The 24,875-nt window shown below is 45.1% G+C and overlaps 1 protein-coding gene across 3 annotated transcripts in view; it reads right to left on the minus strand.

The window, feature by feature from the left end:
- DAPK1 (death associated protein kinase 1) overlaps positions 1–24,875 on the minus strand; it is a 185,652-nt gene that overhangs the window by 59,384 nt on the left and 101,393 nt on the right. For all 3 annotated transcript variants that reach the window (XM_039222397.1, XM_039222396.1, XM_039222395.1), the window contains exon 4: positions 1,291–1,429. In XM_039222397.1, the coding sequence (XP_039078328.1) occupies positions 1,291–1,429 (139 nt within the window). The remainder of the gene's footprint in view (positions 1–1,290; positions 1,430–24,875) is intronic.

The following is a 24,875-nucleotide window of genomic DNA, read 5'->3' on the forward strand; positions in this document are numbered from 1 at the left end:
TAATACTTGGTAGAGGATTGGGAGACAGCAAGCAGAAGGAAGGACAACCATACAAGGGGTCTTGTCAAGGTGAAGGTGACTGGAGTACAATGTATCCTTTGGGGAACTTAAGTAGGAGCAGCACTGAGTTTTCCAACTGGAGCTCCAGGGACTTGGGGTATTTGTCCACCATCTCCCCATCCTCCATTGCTAACAGCAGCTTCTGTGGGGATTTACTTTGGCATTTTCAGCTCCCAGGGCCAGAAACCAGACATCACGCAGGGAGCCACAAGTGTGTTGTAGCAGCGGTGTTCAGGGTGTGTGTTAGCGAGTGTTGGGGGGGTCTGGATGGGGTGTTGACAGCGTTGCTACAGTAAATATGGAGAAAGTTCTCCCTCCTCTGAAGCCTTGCCCTAGCTCCAGTGATCTGAATCATTCACTGAATCAGTCAGCCACATGCTCCTTTGTGTTCATCCTCTCAATTCCTTGGACTGTACCTTGATTCTTACATTGTCACTGCATGTTGCTCATGTGTATGCCTTTCCTTCCTAAAGAGACCATAGCTTCTCTGACAGTTAGAAGTATGACATGCCTTTATATGTCCCACAGTGCTTTGCCTCTAGATAAGCAAAGATCCCAATTAGCTAATCTCTAAGTATGTCTTGATTGATTGCTGGTGAAAAAGTCAGGCCTTTGCATCAAGAGGGAGAGGAGAGATCAAGACATCTTCCACCTTACATGCCCTTCAGCCACAGGGGATACAAACTGGACAGCCAGTGGCCACTCTAAGCTGAAAACACTCCATAACCAACAGCAGCTCAAAGATCAGGCTGGTAAACCCTTTGATTCTTCCCCAAGGATTCCTGAATATAATCATTCATCTTGAGCCTCTGTCCCACAAAAGGCTAGGAATCCTTGAGTAGGCATTCATTATATACCTGGTAATTTATCTTCATAATTCCATCTGTTAAACCCATACAGGATAGGGGCGCCTGGGTGGCTCAGTCAGTTTTGCGTTTGAGTCTTGATTTCGGCTCAGGTCATGATCTCTCGGTTCATGGGGTTCATGGGTTCAAGCCCTGTACTGGGCTCCACGTTCATAATATGGAGCATGCTTGGGATTCTCTCTCTCCCTGTCTCTCTGCCCCTCCATCTGTTTCTCTCTCTCTCAAAACAAATAAATAAACTTAAAAAAAAAAAAACATACAGGATAAAAAATGTATCTCTTTCAGAAGCCTCAATTTTTCCATAGCAAACAACCGATGCTGTGATTTGCAGAAACTTCTCTCCGGCTTACACTCAGCAACGTACCTTAAGATCAAAATGGGCAATCTGAAGGGAGTGCAGGTAGTAAACACCATTAAGAATTTGTTTGAGAAACTCGGTTGCTTCCTCTTCAGTCAACGATTCTTTTTCAGCCAAGAAGTCAAACAGCTCACCACCTGCCACTCTGAAAACCAGGAAGAAGAGGTTACTGAGACAGTGGTTACATACAGATCTGTTCTCTCGTAGACTATTGGCATGTTCAAGTTTCAGGCAAAAGAATAGCCTAAGACCAAGCTGAAACTACTAAGCAAGGAATTAGAATTCTCCATGGCTCTCACTACTGGGCTGAGAATTCTGCCCATTTGTACTTAAAAGCACCTGGATACCATTCTCCTGATGTGCTAAGTTAATGAAGGCAGGGGGAACAGAGATGTGATGGGGGAAAATGTATCTTGAAGACATCTTTGTTACACATACTTACAGGTGAAGTCTTAACTTACTGATTTAAAAAAAAAAAACTCTAAGCCAACTTTGGGCAGAATTTACAGAACAGATCTTCCTAGCACAATCAGAAAGTACTTGGAAAGTTCATAATCTGTAGGCTAATCAATTCTTTTAAACCTCAAATCACAATATATGTCCTATAAGGATTTTTTATTGTTGTTTTGTATCCATTTATATATAAATATATATTTATTAAAAATCACATTTTGTAATGAATCTAACAAATACCTTCACTAATAAGAATACATGTACACAGAATTGAAATGCATGAGGTGTTTGGGGATTTATCAATAAGTCTCCCGGCCAGACTGTAAATCTCTGATGGACAGAGATCAGCCCCTGGCCATCTACCAGGTCCTCACACAGTCCCAGTCACAGAGCAAGAGCTCCAAACTTTGTTATCCAGTGGATAAATGAACAAATTCCCTGAAGAAATCTACAGCAGTAATTAATGGCAAATAACAGGGAACTTTTAATAAGAGTTTTTATAAGTTCATCTTTTCTCAAGTTTAACCATACATTCACAACATAATAATTAACTGTAATTATGCATATAACTGCTGTGTTCATTATCTTTCTTTCAGCAAGACAGTTCCATAAACATACGTACCACTTCTATATCCAGAGGGGGGGGAAAAACGGGCTTACGAGATTAAGCTATAATGACAAAAGCCTGTGTCTTAAAGAACAGAGTCAGATCCTCTAAGCTGTTGTTTTTCTTAGCCTGGACCCAGATCCACCAGTATCAGGGTTGCTTGAGGTGTTTTAAAAATGCAGATTCTGGAGTGCCTGGGTGGCTCAGCAGGTTAAGTGTCCGACTTCAGCTCAGGTCACGATCTCACGGATCGTTGAGTTCGAGCCCACATCGAGCTTTGTGCTGACAGCTCAGAGCTTGGAGCCTGTTTCAGATTCTGTGTCTCCTCTCTTTTTCTGCCCCTCCCCTATTCACTCTCTGTCTCTCACTCTCAAAAATAAACAAACATTAAATTAAAAAAATTTTTAAATGCAGATTCCCTTGCAGCTTGCTGCCTGAAAGTTTTGAGATGGGCACCAGGAAACCCAGAATTTTTAACGAGCGCCCCAGGGGATTCTTAGCACACTAAAAGGTGAGGCCCATTTTTCAGTTTTAACTGCATCCTCCTGCTGCATGGCCTCACTCTGATATTTAAGGTCTGCATGTTTATCCAGGTGATGGGACTTCTCCACACCTGGGACCCCAGCAGAGGGCTCAGCACATCTGCCATCGGCCATAACCTAAGCCAGCCAGGGAGGCGAGGAGTCCTGCCCCGGGGTGACAAGGACACTCCCGAGGTAGTGGCCTCCCTGCCTTACTGTCCTCTCCTTTCCACAGAGCCCTTGGCCATGAACCCTGCACTGGCTCCGCACTACTCCTCACTTTTCTGTCTCCTTACTCCTCTTAAAACCAACCAACCAGAGAGAGGGATTCCTTCAACTATAGGTGGGAAAAAAGGAGAGAGAAAAGGGAAATGAAGAACCAACTAATTCTGAGCAAGATGCTCTATCATCTGGATGCTTCCTTACTCTCTGGCCTGCTCGGCTTTGCCGAGGTGCACTGCACCGTCCTGGGCTGGGGCGAGGTCCAGAGCCGGTACACCTAGCGCAAATCTTGTTTTAAAAATATAGTTTATTGTCAAGTTGGTTTCCATGTAACACCCAGTGCTCATCCCAAAAAGTGCCCTCTTCCATGACCATCACCCATTTTCCCCTCCCTCAGTTTGTTCTCAGTATTTAAGAGTCTCTTATGGTTTGCCTCCCTCCCTCTCCTTTTTTTAACCTCTCCCCCTCCCCTATGTTCCTCTGTTAAGTTTCTCCTACTCCACATATGAGTGAAAACATGTGGTACCTGTTCTCTGCCTGACTTATTTCACTCAGCTTAATAGCCTCCAGTTCCATCCACGTTACTATAAATGGCCAGATTTCCTTCTTTCTCATTCCAGTGCAAATCTTAATTCTGTAGCCGGAAGGTTATTCCTTCTCTCTGGGCCCCCCTTTCTCACCAAACAGGTATAACAGGACCTATTCCTTTGAGGATTTTGAGGATGAAAGGTAATAAATACGCATGACGTAGATCTGGCAGATCTGGCAGATCTGGTGTGAGGCTGAGGTCCAGGAAGCGGAGGAGGGACAGCACCGTCCCTGTGGACTGCCGTGCCACCTGCCCCAGGGCTCCAAGGGGAAAGCCCCCTTCCTGCCTTGCTTCCCCTCAAACCCACTGACTGGGCTAACCAGTGCACTCTCATGGGGGGGGGGTGCATCCTGATAGAGATGCCCAGGCCCATCTTTCCTCCGCTTTCAGGGGGTCCCCACTCCCCCTTGCCCACACAGCCTGCTTGTGCTTCTAAACACATTGCAAGTTTCTTGACAGTGAGAAATGGCTGGGGATTGGATGCCTGGAGATGGGGCAAACTTCCCAGTACCCAAAGTTTCAGCACAGGGCAGAGGCCCGGGTCTTTGCTAGAAACCCACTGCCACTCCAAGCCAGGCCTTGGCTCCTTCTATCTCTGGTAGCTTTCCCTGACTCCTGTCTGACCTGAGCTTCTTTCTGGTCAGTGAAGAGCAACCGATTTCATTCTCCTTGGGCTCCAGGCTCTGTGAGGCAGGACAGCAGAGGGTGAACCCCAGTTCAAATTCTCTTCCATTACCCAACTTACATTGAGCCTGGGACTCCGCTTCTGTAAAATAGGAGTCAATCACGCCCCACAGAGCTGTTTTGAGGTTCCAGGACATGTAGAGCCCTCTTGGCGCTCAATAAACACTGTTTTTCTTCTCTGGCTTCAAACAAAGAGCCCTCCCACAGCGGCAGTGGTGTGCTGGTCCATTTTTAACGGTGGGCTCCCAGGGGCTGGGGGTAGGGACAACGCCCATTCCTGAGGGGTCCTATTCCTCTCATGGCCTTTTCAAGCCACCCAGGTGATGATGGTGACTGTGGTGTTGGGAAGCATAAACAGCTCTGTGACCTGGGTAAGCCAGCTACCTGGCCAACCGACACATTCTGGTATTTTCCAAGGATGGCAACACAGCAGGTCACGCCACATGCTCTTCTGCACTATGATCGTGGCTCTGTGGCTCTGCCACCTTGAATCTAAACAGATCCTGTGGCCACTTTGACCATTAAGACACAGCCAAATGACTCTGTGCCAGTTTCAATGTGGTCCTTCACAGGCCTATGGCTACCACATCCTGAAGTCCTCATGTAAGAAGTGTGATGATCCTGAAACCACCATGTGTTATGAAAAATCCCTGGAAGATGAGATAGCCCATGAAGAGAGAAAGAAGCCAAGGGGCATTAAGCCAGAAATAAATCTTGGGAGTGGATTCTCCAGTCCAGCAAAGGCCATTAAGGTCAGACCCTGAGCCCTTCTAGAATACCTGACCCACAAAATCATGCACAAAATAAAATGGTCATTTTAATCCACTTATGGAGGGCACCATGAGTACCACCCATGCTCCCCATGGAGGATGCGCTATTCGATTATCGGGAGGACACTAGGACTTGCCTCTGCTACAAGCTGCTGGCCAAGGTCATATTCAATGACTGCTGGGCGTAAGAACGTAAAGCTGGGCTGAACACATTTCTATAAATGACTACATATAAATATTTCAGGCTTTGGGGGCATATAGCTCTGCCACAACCACAGAACTCTGCCCAAGTAAGGTGAGAGGCCCCTTAGACAATATGTAAATGAAGGGGCGTGGTGTGTTCCAGTAAAACTTTATTTATAAAACTAGGTGACCACCTGGTTTTGGCTCGTGGGCTAGTTTGTCCAACCTGGGGCAACTCTAAGGGTCCTTCAGAGCTTTCTGTTGGACCCACTGGGGCTGCCACTGCAAGGAAGCATGATCTCTTCTGTCCACTACTGCTCCTTTCCTTCTGTTCCAAGTCTTGATCCCAAGGGCAGTTCTTAATAATCATCCTCCACAGGTCTGCTTCCCTTGGAGCCTACCCTGTACTCCACTAAACTTGGGGGTATTTTGTTAGACACCAATAGATGAGAGAACAGTATCTTGAACTGGGTCTGTTCACTTGGTTCAGCCAACAGAAACCAGGTTTGCCTTTCTCTGGCCTGCTCACCTTCTGCCCCCTTCAGTCTTCCTGTCTTGAGAAACTCAACTCCAACAGTGCTTCCTGATCACAGAAATGAGAACCAGGAACAACCCTGGAGCCCCAGAGTGAAGGAGAGTGAGGGACCAGCCTGCAAAGTGGTGGTTCCTGGTCAAGACTGAGAGGAAGAAGACCTGAATCATCTGATTTCTCCATCACCCTTCTCCCCGCCCTGTTCAAATCTCACAAAGTTCACGATGAAGTCCATGCTGTGGTACTTCCAGGGAATTAAGTATTCAGCTGGACTTCAGGAGTGTTGGGAGAGCTCCCACCTCACTGGGCCTGGACCCATCACTGGTTTCCTATTGCCCTGAAGGCCATACACATATATTCGTTCTCCTTCACACAGAAAGGCAGATGTTCCAGCCATCAATTTTAAATATGGTTTATCAAATATTAAATGATAAGACTTATCAAATATTTAGTCATTAACCAAAGTAATCAACACTAAATGATTTTGGCAAAGGTTTGGGGGCATAATAAGCATCACTGGATAATTCATCCCACTTAGCCCCCAAATCTCAGAAGGCAAAAAGTAACCTGAGGATTTTTTCCATGTACAGGCTGAGAACTAGAAATCAAAGGCTTACAATGTTGCTGTTGGGTAATGCTAACAAGAAGATCAGCCAAAACCTTGGTTTTTCCACTCTTTGTTCCAATTTTACATTTTGCTTAAGAGAAGGAAGATTGATGGGGAGAGAGATGAGCAATCTGTACAGCAAATTTAGAAAGCAAGTCTGACCTCCTTTATTAGGTCTTTGACTCAGAGTGTTTTAAATTATAGCATTATCATGGAAATTGTGTGAAATGCATGCTAATAAGCATTGCTGTTTTCACCAAGAAAGCTGGAAAATAGGAAGGTTTCCTCTCCTCCCCATGCCTTCCTTTACTGCCAATGCTTCCTTAAAAGACAGCTGTCACAGAATGTAGAATTTTAAAAACAAAATGCCTTCAGAGTGACATAGAGAATCTATTACAGAATTCCAATTTCTAAATTATAACACTACTCAGAGGCCCTGACTTTTGCTAGGAATTGTTCAAGATATAGCAGGACTTGTTCTGCTTGTTGTGAGGACTGGTCATAACCTAAACTGCAGGGGACTCTTGGCTACAAGCTGACTATACTTGATGAGGCATTTCGAGGTAAATGCTAGAATTCATCAGCATTGGGCTGGAGTTACCCATTTGGTGAAGAGGGAGCCATTAGGACAATTCAGGACACACACTCAGGTCTTGGCCTGCTAGGACAGGATGGGCCTCAGCACACAGGCCCCCAACCCCAGCTCTGGCCCTAGGTTGTGAATGACTGGAAGGAAAGTAAGGGGACTGGAAGGAAATTAAGGAGTTCAGAGCACTTATCTGGACCTCAACTTTACCATCTGTAAAATAAGAGGGTTGGACAATTGGGTCAAATAACTCTTTAACCTTCCTATGCATCATAACTGAGAGAATCTGGTAAAAATAGAATTTCCTAGAACCTATTTCCTGAGGTTCTGGCTCAGCAGGTGGGCCCCAGAATCTGCATTTGAACAAGTCGCTGCTGGTGCCAATGGACAACATTCACACTTGGAGAAGCTCTCTCAGTCCCCTGCCACTTCTGACAATAGAAGAGACTAAGACAGTGTGGGGATGTGGCAGAGCTAATGCTGAGCTCCCACCATACTTACCTTTTCCTCCTGGACACACAGCTAATCTGCACCTCCCAACTCTTCTGGGGCCACAGCTGGTTCTAGCAGTGGAATGTGGACCAAAATGAGGTGTGCCACTTTCAGGTTTGGCCCCTGAAATATCCTGCTCTATTCTCCACGCACTTTTCCCCCTCTCTCTTTGGCTACCTGAACACAGAGGGCCCAGCAGAGGATCCCAAGGAGGACCAGGGGCAACAGAGACATTAAGAAGAAGGAATAGCCACTGTCTGGAGGACACTCACCCAACCTGTAACATCCACACTGTACTTGAGTGAGTGAGAGATAAATCCTATCATGTTAAGCCACTGAGATTTTGCAGTTGTGTTCCCTCTTCTGTAAATACCAATCTATTTAACCAAAAGTAAGAATACAATCTATTTTTAAAATTAAAATTAAAGGAAAGCAACCAATGCAAAGCACAGAGTACACTAACTATTCTGGTGACCTAGTGCTGTGTAACATATCTCCCTAGAACTTAGTGGCTTTAAACATGACAATCATTTTGTTATCTCCTATGGTTTCTATGGATCAGGAATCCAGGAAGCCTTGGCTGGGTAGCTCTGGCTTACAGTCTGTCATTGGGGTGCAATCAGACCGTAGTTACAGCTGAAACCACAGGGGTGATGGAGCACCTTGGTGGCTCTCTGGGCATCTCTCTCCATGTAAACTCATGGCTCCATATGTCCACTCAAATTGGGCTAGTTTTGGGGCTTCCTCACAGCATGGGAGACTGACAAGAAGACCATTTACATGGAAGTTCATGGCTCCAGGACAAGTATTCAGGGTGGAAGCTGTCTCAACAGTCACACACCCTCATCAGCAAGTCAAAATCCTATCCAGATTCATGAGGAGTGGGTTTAGAATTCATCTCTTGATGAGGGGAACTGCAAGGTTCTAGACAACATATAGGACAGGAGAGGACACTGCAATCATCTTTGGAAAACATGTCACATTACCTGTGACAGACAAACTGAAATTCTCCATCTTACTTCACCTGAATGAGTATTTTTACAGGGGTGAGGTAGAAGTAGTTGTATTAGTTTGCTAGGACCACATCAACAAATGGTGGGGGGTGGGGCTCTAACTGATACTTCTTGTCTCAAGTTCTGTAGGCTAGACGTCCGAAATCAAGGTGTCAGCAGTGTTGTGATCCTTTTGAACCCTCTGAGGGGAATCTTCCTTGCTTTTCCTAGCTCTTAGCAGTTTTCCAGCAACCTCTGGTGTCCTCGGCTGGAGATGCACCACTCCAGGCCACGGCCCTCATGTGGCCTTCTCTGTGTCTCCTCATGTCATTTTCCCTCTGCACATGTCTGTGTCTGTGCCTAAATTTCCCCTCTTATAAGGGCACCAGTCTGACAGGATTAGCACCCACCCTAGTGGCTTCATTTTCACTTAGTTACATCTGTTAAGGCTCTATTTTCAAAAAAGGTCACATTCTCAGGTACCAAGTAGGGACTTCCACATCTCTCTCTCTCTCTTTTTTTTCCCCCCAATGGGTGGATACAATTCAACCCATAACAGGTAGTAGTAGCTGCTCACAGGCTGCAAGCAAAATGTTACTGGATGGCTACAGTGACTCAGGACAAGTGGAGGAGGCAAATGAGAGCAAGGATTATTAGAATCTGCTAGTGTTCTTTGTTAGCCTTGCTTTCATATTCTGCTAGGACAGAAGGGTTCCTTTACCCACTGTCATAAAAACTTTTAAATTCAAGTCAGGGGGCACCTGGGTGGCTCAGCTGGTTGTGTCCAACTTTGGCGCAGGTCATGATCTCACGGTTCATGAGTTCAAGCCTCACGTCAGGCTCCATGCTGAAGGTGCAAGCCTGCCTGGGATTCTCTCTCTCACTCTCTCTTTGCTTCTCCCTCCCCCAAAATAAATAAATAAACTTAAAAAATAACTCAGGTCAGAAAAATATGAGCAAGAAATACATATCTGGTCCTGTCCTTACGTAATTTCCCCAACACTTTGAGATGATCCTTCTCTTACATCCACCTCCTGTGGGGGACCCGGGCATAAAGGTGCTGAATCCAAGTGTCCAGCCCTTTCCTGGCTCTGCCTCTGAACAAAAATTAGAGCTCAGTGCTCTACTGTCATCATCACGTTCCCTCTTGCTAATCAAGGGAAAGCCCTGGAAAGTTTTCACACCCTCATGTCTCCCAGTCCAAAGGAAATCCCTTCAGTAATTGAGAACTTTGAGGAATGTAAAACTGAACCCAGTAATCTGAAGGGAAAGAGGAACATCTTCTCCTTCTGGAATTTGTGAAATAGGTGTGAATTTAAGGTTGGTAGTAGCCTGGGGGCTTGAAAACACCATTCTCTGCTTAGATGCTGTGTTGCCCCCCAGGCACTTTATAAATAACATCAAAGGAGTTCCTAACTTCACACCTCCTCTGATTTAGCCCTGCCTCCTTTGAATCCAAAACATAAACTGTATCTGAAAATTCATTTTCTGTCTGTTTTCACCTCAAATTCAAGTTCAAGTAACAACTTAAGAGGGGTTCTGGGGACCCTCACAGAACAGCATGCTTGGCACTCAAAATTCATGGCGGGGGTGGGGTAGGGGAAGGGATCTTTCACTTTACTCTGAGAAGCCGTACAGGAAGCAGGGAGGAGTCTTCTGAGGGTTTCTAGAGTGAAATTCCTATAGAAGGAACATCATCGAAAGGGTAAAAGGCTTTGAAGGCAGGCATTTTGGGTTTCAGTCTGGACTTCGTGACTTCAGATAGGTTTAATTACTTTCAGAGGCAGTTTCTTGGTCTATAAAATGGAGACAGTAATACTTACTGTCATTATTACTACTGGGGATGAAAGGAGAAAATGTGACTTAGGATATGAGCATCTGGTACTTGGTAAGTGTATCAATATTCCAGGCAGCCATCCCTGGCCTTCACTCCACCTAACCACAGGTGTCCGGGTGAGGAAAGCCCTTGAGCTACCCTCTGTGTCTCTCGTCCAAATGCAAGCTTAAGGGGTGGGATTCGGACATGGCCGCCATGCCAACAAGGGATATGAGACTACTCACTGCTTAAACACCACGGTTTTCCTGAAATGAGTAGTCATTCCTGGGGCACAAACCTGGTGGAACAGGTGCATTCTTAGACATTAAAGTTGGAAGGTGGGCTTTGCCTCTGTTTCCTTGGATCTGAACAGAGAGGAATCTAGATGTGCCTGAAGGCAGCCCCAGGCAAGGGCATGGAGGGGATGGGAGAAAGTGCGTCCTGAAGGGGAAGGCGGGCCCCTGCAAGCAAGAGGAAGTGGAAGCCGGAAGCGCTGGCAGTCCCAACACAACACCACCCATTTAATGTGACTATTTCTCTCCTGTCAAATATTAACATGGCCCTGTCTAGATTGTGCCATAAGAGATAAAGACAAAGTGGTTTCTTGCTTAGTCAAGAGTGTGGAGGAAATACGAAGGCCTGTGTGGAGCTGAGAGAGGTGATGAGGAAGAGTCTTGAAGGGAAGTTCAACTTCATGGGCCAAAAGGACCACCACACCAAGCCACCCTACCATAGAGCCCCCAGATGGCCAACCCTACAGACCTGTGCATACCCAGGGAACTGGCACATTCTCTTACAGAAGCTACTCCATTTTTAACTTGGTCTCTTAAAAATATTATACAAGAAATACATAAATCTATTCTCCTTAAGAAAAATTAGAACACCCATCAGGTCTTGGCCCTCTCCCTCTTCACCCATCTCAAAGTATACACTCTTCTGAATATGCTTTGTCGTCCTCCAGAACTTTCTCTGTACATTCTGTGGACTACACAGCACTGTTTCATCTACATTTTAGGAACAGAAATAGTAAGGGACTGTATGCGTCATTGTGCAATTAGCGATCTCACCACAGCAATGCTCACTGGGAAAGAGCTCTTGTGCTCTCCTTTTTCATTGCTGCCTGGTGACCATGGGGATATCCAGACGGAGTTCAACTCAGCCATTCCCGCCATTCCCTGGCTGATGGACTTTAGGCTGTTTCTAAGTTTTCACTATCACAAACTATAACACAAAGGTTTTTGTGTGTGTACTTGCCTCATAAGAAGTGACAGTTTTTCTAGACCCTCGGATGTACAGCCCAATTTGGAATTTCTAGGTCACAGGCTATGCTCGTTTTTAGTCTCAATTTATGCTCATCAGCTGTAGCTGGTGAACATGCTGCAGCTTCACAGCTCATGTGTTTGGTATTATTACTTTGGGCCAATCCAATAGATGACATAAATGAATCACTGTTGTATCCTACATGTATGTCCCTGCTAGCAGAGAGACTGCTGCTCTTCTGGATCCAAAGACTGCTTATTTTTCATGTTTTTCTGCCTTTTGTATCTGAATGGGTGTAAACTATCTATACTCTCTGCCCATTGTCCTTTCGGATTGTCAACTGCTTTTCCATTTTAATTGGTTGATAAGTGCTACATCCTCCTCTCCACACAAAACCTTGATCTCTTATATATTTCCAATGTTTTCTCCCAATCTGTGATTTGTCTTATAACTTTGCTTCAAGTGATGACCAATTCCAACTGTGGATGCAGTCACACTTACCACTTTGTAGAAATCAAGGTTTTTTGAACTAAATGTGAGGATAATGGACTACAGGTAGAGCATAGCCACTGTGGAGCCAGGGCAAGTACTTAATCTTCCTGCGTTTATAGATATTAGCAGTGGTTCCCTGTGAGCCCAGAAAGGCATTTTTTTCAAAGGTTTTTCCAGCACTAGCCTTCATCCCCAAACCTAGGTCCCTAGATTGGGAGCTACCTGAGGGGCAGCGCAACACACGGTCGGTCCCCTGAACCCCTGATGGTGGGAAATGCCTGGAGAGCCAGATGTTATAGACTTTTTTCCTATAGTATCCTAGGCATGGCCACCCACCTGCATCACCTCTAGCTGTGCACTGCTATTCCTCTTCATGGATAACTCTAGTCAGAAAATTCCTTCTTATGCCGACCTGAAATGTAGCCCACCATGTAATCCACTCCATCTGGGTGGCTCTGCCTGATGCCCAAACTCTCTGAGAACTACCCATTTTTAATGTTTCAGTCCCATCCAGGTGGACATGGGGACTCCTCAATTTAAGGGAGGCAGACTGTTGTGGTTAGTAAGAAAACTGGGTGGTATTGAATAAATGGAAAGCTGGTCTGTATGCTCTGGGCCATGTGTGCTTTGTGTGTAAAGGACCAAACACATGAGTTCTGCCAGCTGTGTTAGGAAAAGCAAGATTCTGATCATGAAAGGCTCATATTTGGAAATAAGTTGGGAGCCCCCAAGGTCCTTTGCCTCAAAAATATCATCTTCTACAATTATGAGGACTCATTTGTGAAGCTGGATTAAAGCATGTCCACCAGGTCATTTGGGCAGCTTAGTCAGTTAAACATCGGACTCTTAATAGCAGCTCAGGTCATGATTTTTTGGTTGTGAGATTGAGCCCTTCATCGGGCTCTGTGCTAAGAATGGAGCCTATTTGGTATTCTCAATCTCCTTCTCTCTCTCTGCCCCTCCCACACTCACGCATGCACATACACACACTCTCTCTCAAATACAAATAAACTTAAAAAAATAAAAATAAAGCATGGCCACCACAGCAAAATGAAGATTTTAAAACAATCCCTTTCATACATAGATGAAACAGCAGAGTCATGACTTTTTTCCAGTACCCGAGATAGAAACAGAATGCTGGGTTGGTTTATCAATCCCAGCAGGCAGGAGCTGCCTACATTGCTCAGCTGTTAAGAAGATGGCAGCAGCTGTGGACCCTGTGTAATATGCAACTGTGCTCTAGTCCGAGCGGGCCCTGATAGGATTATCCACCCCCCTCACTTAAATGATGGCATGTTCAAATTCAAGGCCATAAAATGGAGCCACAGTTTTCTGAGGCAGATTTTCAAATAGGAGGCTGCAGTTCTCAGTTAGAAAAGGTACTAGGGGAAAAAAAGAAATAAAAGGGTTTTTTCCACTGAAGATTTATGAGCAGTATAATGAGGCATTTATAAAAGAAGCCAATAAACCAAAATGAAAAACAATTTTGTTTCTCTCTTCCTCTTTCAGGGAATAGAATCTACTTGCCCTCTGCCCATTAACCAGATCAAAATGATTGCAACTCATGAAAATATGCTAGTGGTTGAGAGACTTGGTTAGTTAGAGCCAGCTCTCTGGGGAAGAAAATGCTCATGGTTGTTTTTTCATGATCAGGCAATGGGGTGACATGTCACGCCTACAGCATGTCTTATGTGGGGGTGGTCATCACTCCTACAGTGGGTTCCCGTATGTCATAGCATCCCCCCCCCCAACTCTGAAAACTTGCTTCTTTCCTGATTCCCTACTTGCATTTCTGTTTTCATACTGGATAGAGAGAGAAGAGACCTGGGAAAGAGGAATGGATGGAGGCGGGAGCATAAAAATGTGCCAAAGTAATAAAATGAGGTTAAAGCTTCCAGAAAACTTCTAGAAGCAAACAAAAAACAAATGATGGAGTCCATCAGTTCAAGAAGGGAAAGTATAAAACTGCAAGAATAAAAAACTTTGTGGAAAATGGCACAATGTGCCCCCCAAATAATTCTATGAGATGAAAGAATATCCTTGAAGAGAGGAGTAGTGTGCAAGAAAGGGCCATGTTGGGAGCCAATGTGGATGTTTGTAGAATCTCAGGTTTCTGGGTTAGAGCAATGAGGAGCCCTGGATCTGGAACCACCCAGGTGGGGAAGAAAAATGGGGGGCTAGAGAGGGCCAGTCCACATTAAGAGTTCACTGGGTGAAATTATAAGCAAATTCAGATGAGAAAAAGCAGATGCTAGCATGCCAGAGGAAACGTAGGATCAGAGGAGATCCTTAACAAGTGTGCTGGGAATGCAGCGTGGATTTAGAACCTGAGGCCAAGGCCTGTTCCCCCATGAGTCAACATTCTGAGAACTGCAGACAGTCATGGGCCCTTTATTTCAAGAGAGATGTGGAGCCTGGAGAACATTCAGGAAACACCACACCAACAATGAGGGAGATACACACAAGGCTGACCATAAAGACTGTCCACTACCTGGGATGTTTAGGGGGGCCAGCAGATGCAAGAATGCTGGGCACACATGGCCCCAGGGAAGGGGGAATCCCTGCCTGTCCTGGTTCAGGCAAGAAGCCCACTAGAAAGGCCGCATATGGCCTTGTGGGTATGGTGTCCCAGAGTTCAGTGGCCAAGCCCGCTGAACTGATTATCACAAATGGGGCACAAGTGTGCAGAGGCACAGGCGCCTCAGACCTCAGGTGTCTGGATGGAAGCCAGAACTGCCTGGCTAGACCTGGAGGGCGGCCATCTCTGGCCACAAATAGCCTCAGCTGTTTACCCACGTGCTCCAAACAAATGACCATGTGCAATGCACACTGCCATGATGTGACAACGGTAAGTAGCACGCCCACAGGCAATATGGTGGGAATAGGGGTGATAGAGAAAGGGCTGAGGGAAAAACCAGCTCCACCTTCCAATAGATCCGTGCAGAGTTCTTCAAGTACAGAAAATACTCACATAAAGGGAAATACACACAACAGCAAGACTGACCTCAGCATACACCAAGCTTCTTTTTATTTTAATGGCTTCTGTCCAAGCTTTGGAGACCCACAGAAATAATTAGGACAATCAAAATTGGGGCCAATGGAAAAGCCAGGCAGCCAGACATCGCTTCAGCCTGGGTCACCATAACAGGTGTTGGAACAAAAGGCCAGTGGGAAGTAAAGCAAGCTGGCACAGCCATAGATGGAGGTTTATTCCCAAATCAATCAGTCTCGTCCAGTTGAAAACAAGGGAAGGCTATTATCCAGGGAAGCACAGGGACCCGTCTCTACTCTTGCTCCTTGACCAGGTCTATTCTCCCTGACAATCCAGCCCAAAGGGCTCAAATGAAAGCTTCTAATTGTTGTTAACAACCCGGAAATCCCACGATGAAAGACCACTTGCCCATCACATAGGGGATATTCGCCAATCTGAAGGATGGTGTTGCCCGTTCTTTTTTGTTTTGTTTTAAGTTATTTTTGAGAGAGGGAGGGACAGAGAGAGAAGACAGGGGAAGGACAGATAGAGGGAGAAAGAGAGAATCCCAAGCGGGCTTTGTGCTGTCAGTGCAGAGCCCAACAAGGGGCTCACACTCATGAACCATTGAGATCATGACCTTAGCTGAAATCAAGAGTCGAATCCTTAACCAACTGAGCTGCCCAGGGACCCCTGGTGCTGCCCATTCTTGAACCAGCCCCCAAGACATGGAAAGCTGTGATTTAAAATGGGCTTAAAGCAGAGTGGTCCTTCCCTTGAGTCTGAGGATGGATTTGAGGAGAAGGAAGAAGAGTGGGAAGAGGAAGAGGTGGGAAAGGTGAAAGAGATGACACACACTCAGTAGGTAGGTGCTTTCAGACCACCTCCTGCCTTGTTTTCCCCCCAGGAGCTCTAATGAACCTGGCCATTGGCAGAAGCTGTATATCAAGGCATAGGAGGGCATGGAGCTGAGTGCCTCCTACAGAACACCTTGGCGAAGGGAAGGGGAGGTGAGCCTGAGACCTCTAAGAAAGATGGAGATGAGACCTCAATCTCTTTTTCAACAGAATAGTCAGCCTGAGGGCATGCCAGAGTTTGAGCAGGGCCAGTTCTTTACAGAATGGTGCACTGGGCAAAGGTGACTTCTGATTGTCTGAAGAGCTCACCTTCTTTCCCTCCCTTCCTCCTCCTTCCCCTCTTTCCTCCTTCCCTCCCTCTTTCCCTTCCTTCCTTCCTTCCCTCCTTCCTTTTACTTTTGCATAAATGTTGATTGAGTACCTTATCCAGTTACAGGCATTATTATGCTAAGATGCTAATAACATTATCAACTGTAATCTTTGCTGCCCACTTCTGCCATTGGTGTCCAGCATCATAATGCCCATAGTAAGTTCTCAGTTCCTGTCCCTCAGAAAACCACCAATACCCTTCAAGTCTACTCCTTCCTCATCCCAGGCACTCTGCTGACTCATACAGCCCAGCCCTCTCAGGCCCAATGTGGAAATCAACTAGGGTGACAAACTGCTCTGTATTTTTGGCAGGTCACAAATGATGCAAAGCTTTCAGCTTTGTCCCCTCTTGTCATCTCCACTGTCCTTACTCCAGAAAGATCCCCTCACTGCTGTCCATCAGGATCTTCCAGCTGGTCTTCTTGACAAAATTCAACTTCAACCACCTTTACCAGCCCTGTGTGCTTGTATTCACACCCTCCTCTACAGGGAGGGAGGCAAAGGCAGAAAGACAGGTAAGTAAAATGCTGGAATACCCCCTTGGAAAGTTCTCCTTGCAGGAGAAATGCACGTAAGCATTTAAAATATAGTATGTTTAAGTGTTATAATCAACACACTTCTATGAAGTGATGAAAACACACATTAAGGAAGCAATTAAATCTAATGGGGTAGGTGGGAAGCCAAAGAGAGAGAGGAGAATGTGGAGTTGGACTTTAAGAGAGGAGTAGGAGTTCTTCAGATGGGCAAGGTTTAGCACGTGAGGCAGAGGGCGAAGCATAAACAATGGATTGGGGGTAAGAATATGGAATAATGTGGTAAAGGTAAGAGCAGCTGTGGGGTGAGTATCAGGGGCAAAGGCAAAAGGCATGGAAGAGAAGTGTTTGGCCATAAGGATGTGGCTAAACCTGGATTCAAAAATCCTATACATTCCATGGATCATGACCTCATTCTATAAGAAGGAGGAAGCAATCAGAGATGCTTTCTAAAGTTCTATTGAGATATAATTCATGTACCAAACAAGTGACTCTTTTAAAGTATACAATTCAATGGTTTTTAGTGTATTCAGAGTTGTGCAACCATCACCACAATCTAATTTTAGAATATTTTCATCACCCTAAAAGAAACCTTGTGCCCAATAGTAGCCATTCCCATTCTCTACCACTAGTGCCCCATCTGCCCTAGGCAACCATGAATCTACTCTCTGTCTTGACAGATTTGCCTATTCTGGACATTTCGTATAAATTAAATCATATGATATATGGTCTTTTGATACTGGCTTCTTTCACTTAGGACAGGACTTCCAAGGTGCATCCATCCATGTTGTAGCATGTGTTTGTACCTTATTCTTTTTTAATGGCCAAATAACAGTCCATCGTATGAATAGGCCACATTTTGTTTATCCATTCATCAGTTGATAGACATTTGGCTGTTTCTACTGTTTGGCTATTGCATTCAAGGTTTTATTTCTTACCCTCTAGAAGACTTAGTCAAAAGTATGTTTCCTGGGGCACGTGGGTGGCTCAGTCAGTTAAGCGTCCACCTTTGGCTCAGGTCATAATCTCACGGTTCGTGGGTTCGAGCCCCGTGTCGGGCTCTGTGTTGACAGCTAGCTCAGAGCCTGGAGCCTGCTTCAGATTCTGTGTCTACCTCTCTCTCTGACGTTCCCCTGCTCATGCTGTCTCTCTCTCTCTCTCTCTCAGAAATAAATAAAAAACATTAAAAATTTTTTAATTAAAAAAAAAAGTATGTTTCCTGAAGCCCAAGCAAGTAGATCAGCAACTCACAAACAAACAAACAAACAAACAAACAAACACAACTACACCAATGGTCAACTGGTTCTTAAGACACACGTGACCCATCTCTTACATCCTGATGATGTTCTTGCTCTATATGGACTCTCCACACATTTACTGGACCATAGTCTTAAATGCTGTGGGTGCCAGAGCAGGTCAAGGTCTTGCCCTCAAAGAAACATATTGAGGGTGGGAAGAATATGCACATCCAGTTTTAACACCAAAGCTGTCACAACACCATCCTACCTCCTGGACTTCACCATTCCCATAGCTACACTAGAACGTGCTCTGCCCTCCCTTAGCGTCACAGAAATGCTAAGAAATGAGAGCCAAGAACAGCATGGCTGCCGGAGAAGCAGCAGTGGAGAGAGAAGCAGAAAGGTCCTCAAAGTCCAATCTGGCTCCCAAAAGTTGATAAATTACTGTTTGGAAATTGAAAAGGAACAAATATAGCTCTAGATTCACAGAAGATGAGAATCAGTGCCCTGGGGAGTAACTGGTCTGCCCTAGCCAGAGGTGACTGGCCAAACCCTAGATGAGGAGGAGAGTAAGTGGGGCAGGCTCAGAGAGTCCTTAGTGCTCCAAGGGGGACTTCTTTATTTCACTGTCTCCCCCACAACCTCCAAAGACAGCAGCATTTAAAAGATGGGCAATGGGGGGCACCTGGGCAATGGGGCACTTAAGTGCCTGACTTCGGCTCAGGTCATGATCTAGCGATTCACCAGTTTGAGCCCCATGCCGGGCTATGAGCTGATTCTCTACCCTTCTCCTGCATACACTCTCTCTCTCTCTCTCTCTCTCTCTCTCTCAAAAATAAATAAACACTAAAAAATTTTTAATAAAAGATGGGCAAGGGGCCTTGTAGGTTAAGTCCTACATGGGTTTAGCAGAATTTCAGGACTCAAATAAAAAATCCCCTCCCCCAAAAGCTACTGTCTGAGAATCAGAATCCCTCACTCCTATGCCCAGAGAGACGGGGCCAGCCTTCTGAATCTGCAGGGTGGTGATCAAACCCTGGAGTTGTACCGAAAGATTAAATGACATAATGTCTAGAAGACAGGGGGGCCCGTGATGGCTAACCCAAAGAGTCAAGTGAAGTACAGCTTCCCTCTCTTTTCTAAGAAAAGCCTCTCTTGTACTTCACCTACATCCTCTTTCTCCAGACAGTTTGCAAAGATCCACTGCAAACTGGAAGTATGTTAGGAGAAGTGAACATGCCAACCCGTTTCTGAAACAACCAGTGCTACTTCAATTTCTCCAGCATATCGGCGACTAAAGTCACTGACACTGCTGTCACCAAGAGATGTATAGGTCCTTGACCCCATGTCTGACATCTGACTTCATCAACACAGCGTTTGGATGGTGTTGCGGCCATACCTGGTAACTGCTGGTTCACAGACTGGAGATGAAAGTGGCCTCTGAGCACAAGCAAATACTTGTGAACTCTGAACAAGCAAATACTAACTGCCACCCCGCTAGAGCCTGGTGCCCCTCACCTGCATTACAGTGACTCTGACTATATGAAAAACAAGTTACACAAATGGAAAGAAAAGGGATGGGTAAACATGGGAAGGTCAGGTAGTATTCAGTTACTTGGAAACACAAATTAGTAGAAAAGAGCAACAGAAGGCTGTTTTAGAAGTGTTTCCATTCATTTTTAAGCAACATTTGCAATGTGAGGCAGAAAGAAGGCTCTAAGAGGATCGAGGATGGTTGATCCAGAGTGGTTGCTACTGACCTGCCCTAGACACTGGCATAAGAAGGGTATCCCACCTATGCCCTGGGGTCTGGGTGCTCTCTCTTTTGGGGGTGAGTCCCCCCAGGCTCTGTCCCCAAGCTGAACCACCATCCCACCAACCACTCTCCCAGAAACCTGAATGCACTGTGCCTAAACTTGGGCACCACAGGACCAGTATGGAGGGAAGCCAGGTAGAAGGTTTAGGCTGGGCCTGGAGCACCAAAATGACAGCCCTTGGCCTAGGAGGGACCTGGGCTCTGGGTGCAGAGGGGAAGCCAAGCAGTACAGGGAGACTGGGAACTGTGACTGGGATGGCCAAAACACGCAGAAAAGAAACTGGAGCAGCAAGGAGAGGGAAGGGGACAAGAATGGAAATCAGAACATCTGAAGGGCCAGTTAAGCCACAATCCCACAGAATTCTCCTGTTACACCCTCCCATAGTGTTGGTTAGGACAGTGGGTGACCAAGACAGGAAAAATAAAGAGATCTTGTGACATGGCTTCCAAGAGGAAGTGTGAACAGTTCCCAGGGATTTGGATTACCCCAGAGTATCCTAAAGTAGTCTGTGGGTCTCTGGGGAGGAGCTCAAGAATAGCCCGTCACTGGAGCCACGGATGTCCCAAAGGCTGGCTGGCAGGCAGCAAATGCTACACATTCACCGGACCACAGAGACTACAGGTCTTTCTTAGAGGTAAGAAAGATCGCAATAATCAACAACTTACGTAGCCAGATACTAAGATAATGCACATCTGATAAAAACGACAGATCTATGAGCTCAGATGCCACAACTGGTTTGTTTTTTTATAACTTCCATTTTCTCAAGTTTTCTAAGACCATCCAGCAAGCCAATAATCCACATAAGTGAGTGTAAATGCCCACTGAATAAACAGTAAGGGAACGCTTTTCAACTGAACTGGCAAGAAGTGAGGGTGTGGGGGAAGACATAACACACAGGGTTTTGTTTCTCAAGAGAGCGCCTGAACGGGAAAATAACCAATTTTACGTGATTTAGTTCTGTTGTGAAAGGGCAAGTCGCTGCCAAATGCACTTCAGTTCTCCGCTCTTGCCTAATAGCAGATATCTGAGAAGCAAGGTGCCAAAAATTTAAACCAGAACAGATCTTGAAATTACCTTTCTGAATAAAACCAAAAGTTCAAAAAGTCAAAAGAGCTGGCACGAGCTCAGAGAAGAAGGAACAAATGTAGCTGGGGGAAAAAAATAGCGCTGAAGCAATCTGAGTGTGGTTTTGTATCTTGAGAGGACCAGGAGCGAAGGGGAGCAGGAAGTGGGGGTGGGGGATGGGGAGTCAGGGGAGTCAGGTATGGGTGGGGGTTGGGGGCCGACAGGTCTCCAGCATCACCTACATCCCTACAACTGAATTCAGCTCAATACAACTTTGCCCCTTTTAAGGTAGCTTGAGACCATCACTCCAACTATTGCATTTTTTTTTTCTTGAAAAACTCTTGTGATTTTTCTAGACTTGAGGTGACGTCAGTGTGGTGTGAACTCATCTGCATACCCCAGCTTGGCGATAAAAGAGAGAGGGAGCCAACTTAACAATGATCCTGCCTAAAGTAACCTAATATTACACAAATGTTTGACTATAACCCATTGGTTGTTTGCAATGGGCATACTGAATTCCAGCAATTATTAACCTGGCCAATGTCAAAAAGTAAGCTAATAAGGGGAGCTGTTATTTCAAAAGTATAAGGTTTCAGTTTTGCAAGAGAACAAAAGTTCTGGAGATCTACTGTACAGCAATGTGCATACAATTAACATTACTGTACACCTAAAAATGGTCAAGGTGGTCCATTCATGTGGGTTTTTTTTTTACCACAATAAAAAATAAAATTTACATTTCTAAATTTAAAAAAATAATAAGAGAATGCATTATTCATTCCATGCCCTGCACATGGCTACAACCACAGTATACTGCACTGATTAAACTGAATTTCCTCTCACAAAAAGGAGAGAGAATGAGCATGCTAGCTAGCTAAAAAAGGGCTACTCTGATTTCAAGCTCTGCTTTAAGTTCTAAACAGAAAAAATAAGGAGAAAAATTAAGACTGGAAAACTCACATGGATTTAATTTCTCTGTTACAATCCACCATACCAATACTTACATGGCAATGTCAGCATTTTTACTTTATAAATCTTTTCATAGTAACTTTCAGAGAGGTGATGGAAAGCTACCAGGATGACCACCTCGGAGCAGGCGGGGATGAAATGATGTCCACCCCTGCCTTGAGTTAGACCCTTACTACCTCCTCTGCCCAGGCCTTCTGCAGAGAGTAAGATTCATGCACTGCATCATGGCTCAGGTGCCTGGTGTAGCCACCATAATCAGGTGTTGTGTTCTGGTTTTGACTAGCTTACAGAACTTTAGACTAGCATGTGTGTGGACCCCCAGTCTAGGAATTACCATTTTCTGTTCAACTAGCACTTCTTTATTATTTATTAGAAGTACACATATTGAGTGGCTTAAGACAACAGACACTTACTGCCTTGCAGAGGTTTTGACAGCCAGAAGTCCAAAATCGAGGTATCGGTGGATTTGTTTCCTCCTGAGGGCCCTGAAGGAGAAGCTGGGCCATGCCTCTCTTCTTGTGGCTTACAGATACATCATTCCAATCCTCCATCTGCACATGGCCTTCTCCCATGTTTCTGTGTACACACGGCCTCCTTCTTGTAACAGTACCAGGCATAGTGCCTTAGGGACACACCTTAGTGCAAAATGACCTCATCTTAACTAAATACATCTGCACAGACCTATTTCCAAAGGTGGTCACATTTTGAGGTAATGGGAGTTAGGATTTCAACATATCTTGTTGGGAAGCTCACAATTCAACCTGTAACAGCTTCTCAAAAGATGACCACCAACCAGCAGCATCAGCATCACTTGGGAATTTGTTTAAAATGACAAGTCTTGGGTCCCAGACCCACTGAATCAGAAACTCCAGAAGTACAGCCAAATAATGTATATTTTACAAGCCTTCCAAGAGATTCTGATGCACACTGAGGTTTGAGAACAACTGTGTTAAACCACACTGCACATTTTTTTAAAAAATCATTTTTGGGGTTCCTGGATGGCTCAGTTGGTTCAGCGTCCGACTTTAGCTCAGGTCATGATCTCATGGTTCATGAGTTAGAGCCCTGCATCGGACAGTTCAGAGCCTGGAGCCTGCTTCAGATTCTGTCTCCCTCTCTCTCTCTGCCCCTCCCCCACTCATGCTGTCTCTGTCTCCTCTCGAAAATAAATAAACATTAAAAAATTTTTTTAAATAAATCATTTTCAGTGATTTTACTTGTGATGTTCAATGACGCTAAGTGTGCATCTTGCCCTTTCTGGGCTGTCTCTGACTATATCACACACTTCTTCCACAGCGGTGATCAACTAATACTTACTTAGTGCTATGATAAAACAGACTGGAGTCTCAGGTCTGTGCAAGTCACATGTGGCCCTCAGACAGGTTTTATTTATTTATTTATTGTTCATGACTACTATGAACTGCCAGCATTAAAAGCCTAAGGTACAGACTTTCCTTGAAAAAAAAAAAAAAGGTTGCAAGATTTGGTAACACAAGATCCAAATCTGGCTGAACCACAGTCCCCACTATTCCCGATGTCTGCCCAACCCCAAGGCTTCCTGCAGATGATACCTGCTCATGTATCTCACCTCTCTGACCTCTGCAGTTGGGCTTGAACAATATCTGAATGGAGGAGAGTTAGAAAGAAAAATGTATCACCATCCACAGCTTGAAATACTTCACTGTTTCTATGCAGTAAGTTTAGGAATGAAATTCTAATTTTTTAAAATAATTTTTTAAATGTTTTATTTATTTTTTTGAGACAGACAGACAGCATAAGCAGGAGAGGGTCAGAGAGAGAGGGAGACACAGAATCAGAAGCAGGCTCCAGGCTCTGAGCTGGCAGTCATCAAGGAGCCCAACAGGGGGCTCGAACCCACAAACTGTGAGATCATGACCTGAGCCAAAGTCGGACGCTTAGCTAACTGAGCCACCCAGGCGCCCCTAGGAATTAAATTCTAGGAGCTGGTGGCTCTGATCAGGACCGACTTTAGGTTCTGAGAGCTCAACTTCCCTTTCTACAGGTAACAGAAGTTATGAAGTAACTCAAATCTGACGATCAAAGTTTTATAGTGGCTTGCCCATGCAACAGTGCAGACTGAGTAATAGCACAACAAGAAGAAAGCTTCGTATTGGCATGGCTTCATTAGGGGACAGTAGAACATGGAGGACATGAAATCTGGATGAGACATCACTTACGCCTCCTTTGTGTGCATGCTGTGCTGAATAAATCAGCTATGAAACAAATGATTCTTCCTCAGTAGAACAACTGAGGGAGTCATTCTTTAAAGCTACTTTCAAGGCTTACAAAATTCTTTTATATAAATATATGGGGGGGGAGGTGCAGAAGAGGAGAGAGAGATATTGAGAATCTCAAGCAGGTTCCACTCTCAATGTGGATGGTGCCTGACGCAGGGCCCAATCCCATGACCCTGGGATCATGACTTGAGCTGAAACCAAGAGTTGGATGCTCAATCCACTGAGCCACCCAGACACCCCATGGTCTACAAAATTCTTGAGGGGCAAATCCTGGACTAGGATTTAACAATGGATTTAACATTGATCCTGGACTAGGATTTAACACAGACACCAAATAGTTTCTTTACAATGAAGGAAAAGATGCCACTTCTGTACCTCACTCAGGTCATGGGAGGCAGTTTGCGAAAAGAGGAACAGAGTGGTAGTTTGGGGTCTCTTCATCTTAGCTGTACGGATGGGTCTGGAGTGTACAAGTGACAAGTCACACATACAAGTGAGTCAGGGACAAGTTTTCAAGGAGCGAACAAGCTTCAAAGAAAGCCTGAAGGAAGTGCTACTTACCAGAGAGATCATCCCAAAGCAATAAATCCAATGAATACATTCACTGAAAGATTACTGAACCAGAGGATTCAGACAAATAGCCACGATCATGTCATGGGCTATTTTCTCACAAATCCTTAAATTTGATTCTCTCCTGAGCCACCCTACACC

Source organism: Hyaena hyaena, unplaced genomic scaffold (assembly GCF_003009895.1).
Source record: "Hyaena hyaena isolate Hyena2069 unplaced genomic scaffold, ASM300989v1 scaffold_1128, whole genome shotgun sequence".
Lineage (NCBI taxonomy): Eukaryota > Metazoa > Chordata > Mammalia > Carnivora > Hyaenidae > Hyaena > Hyaena hyaena.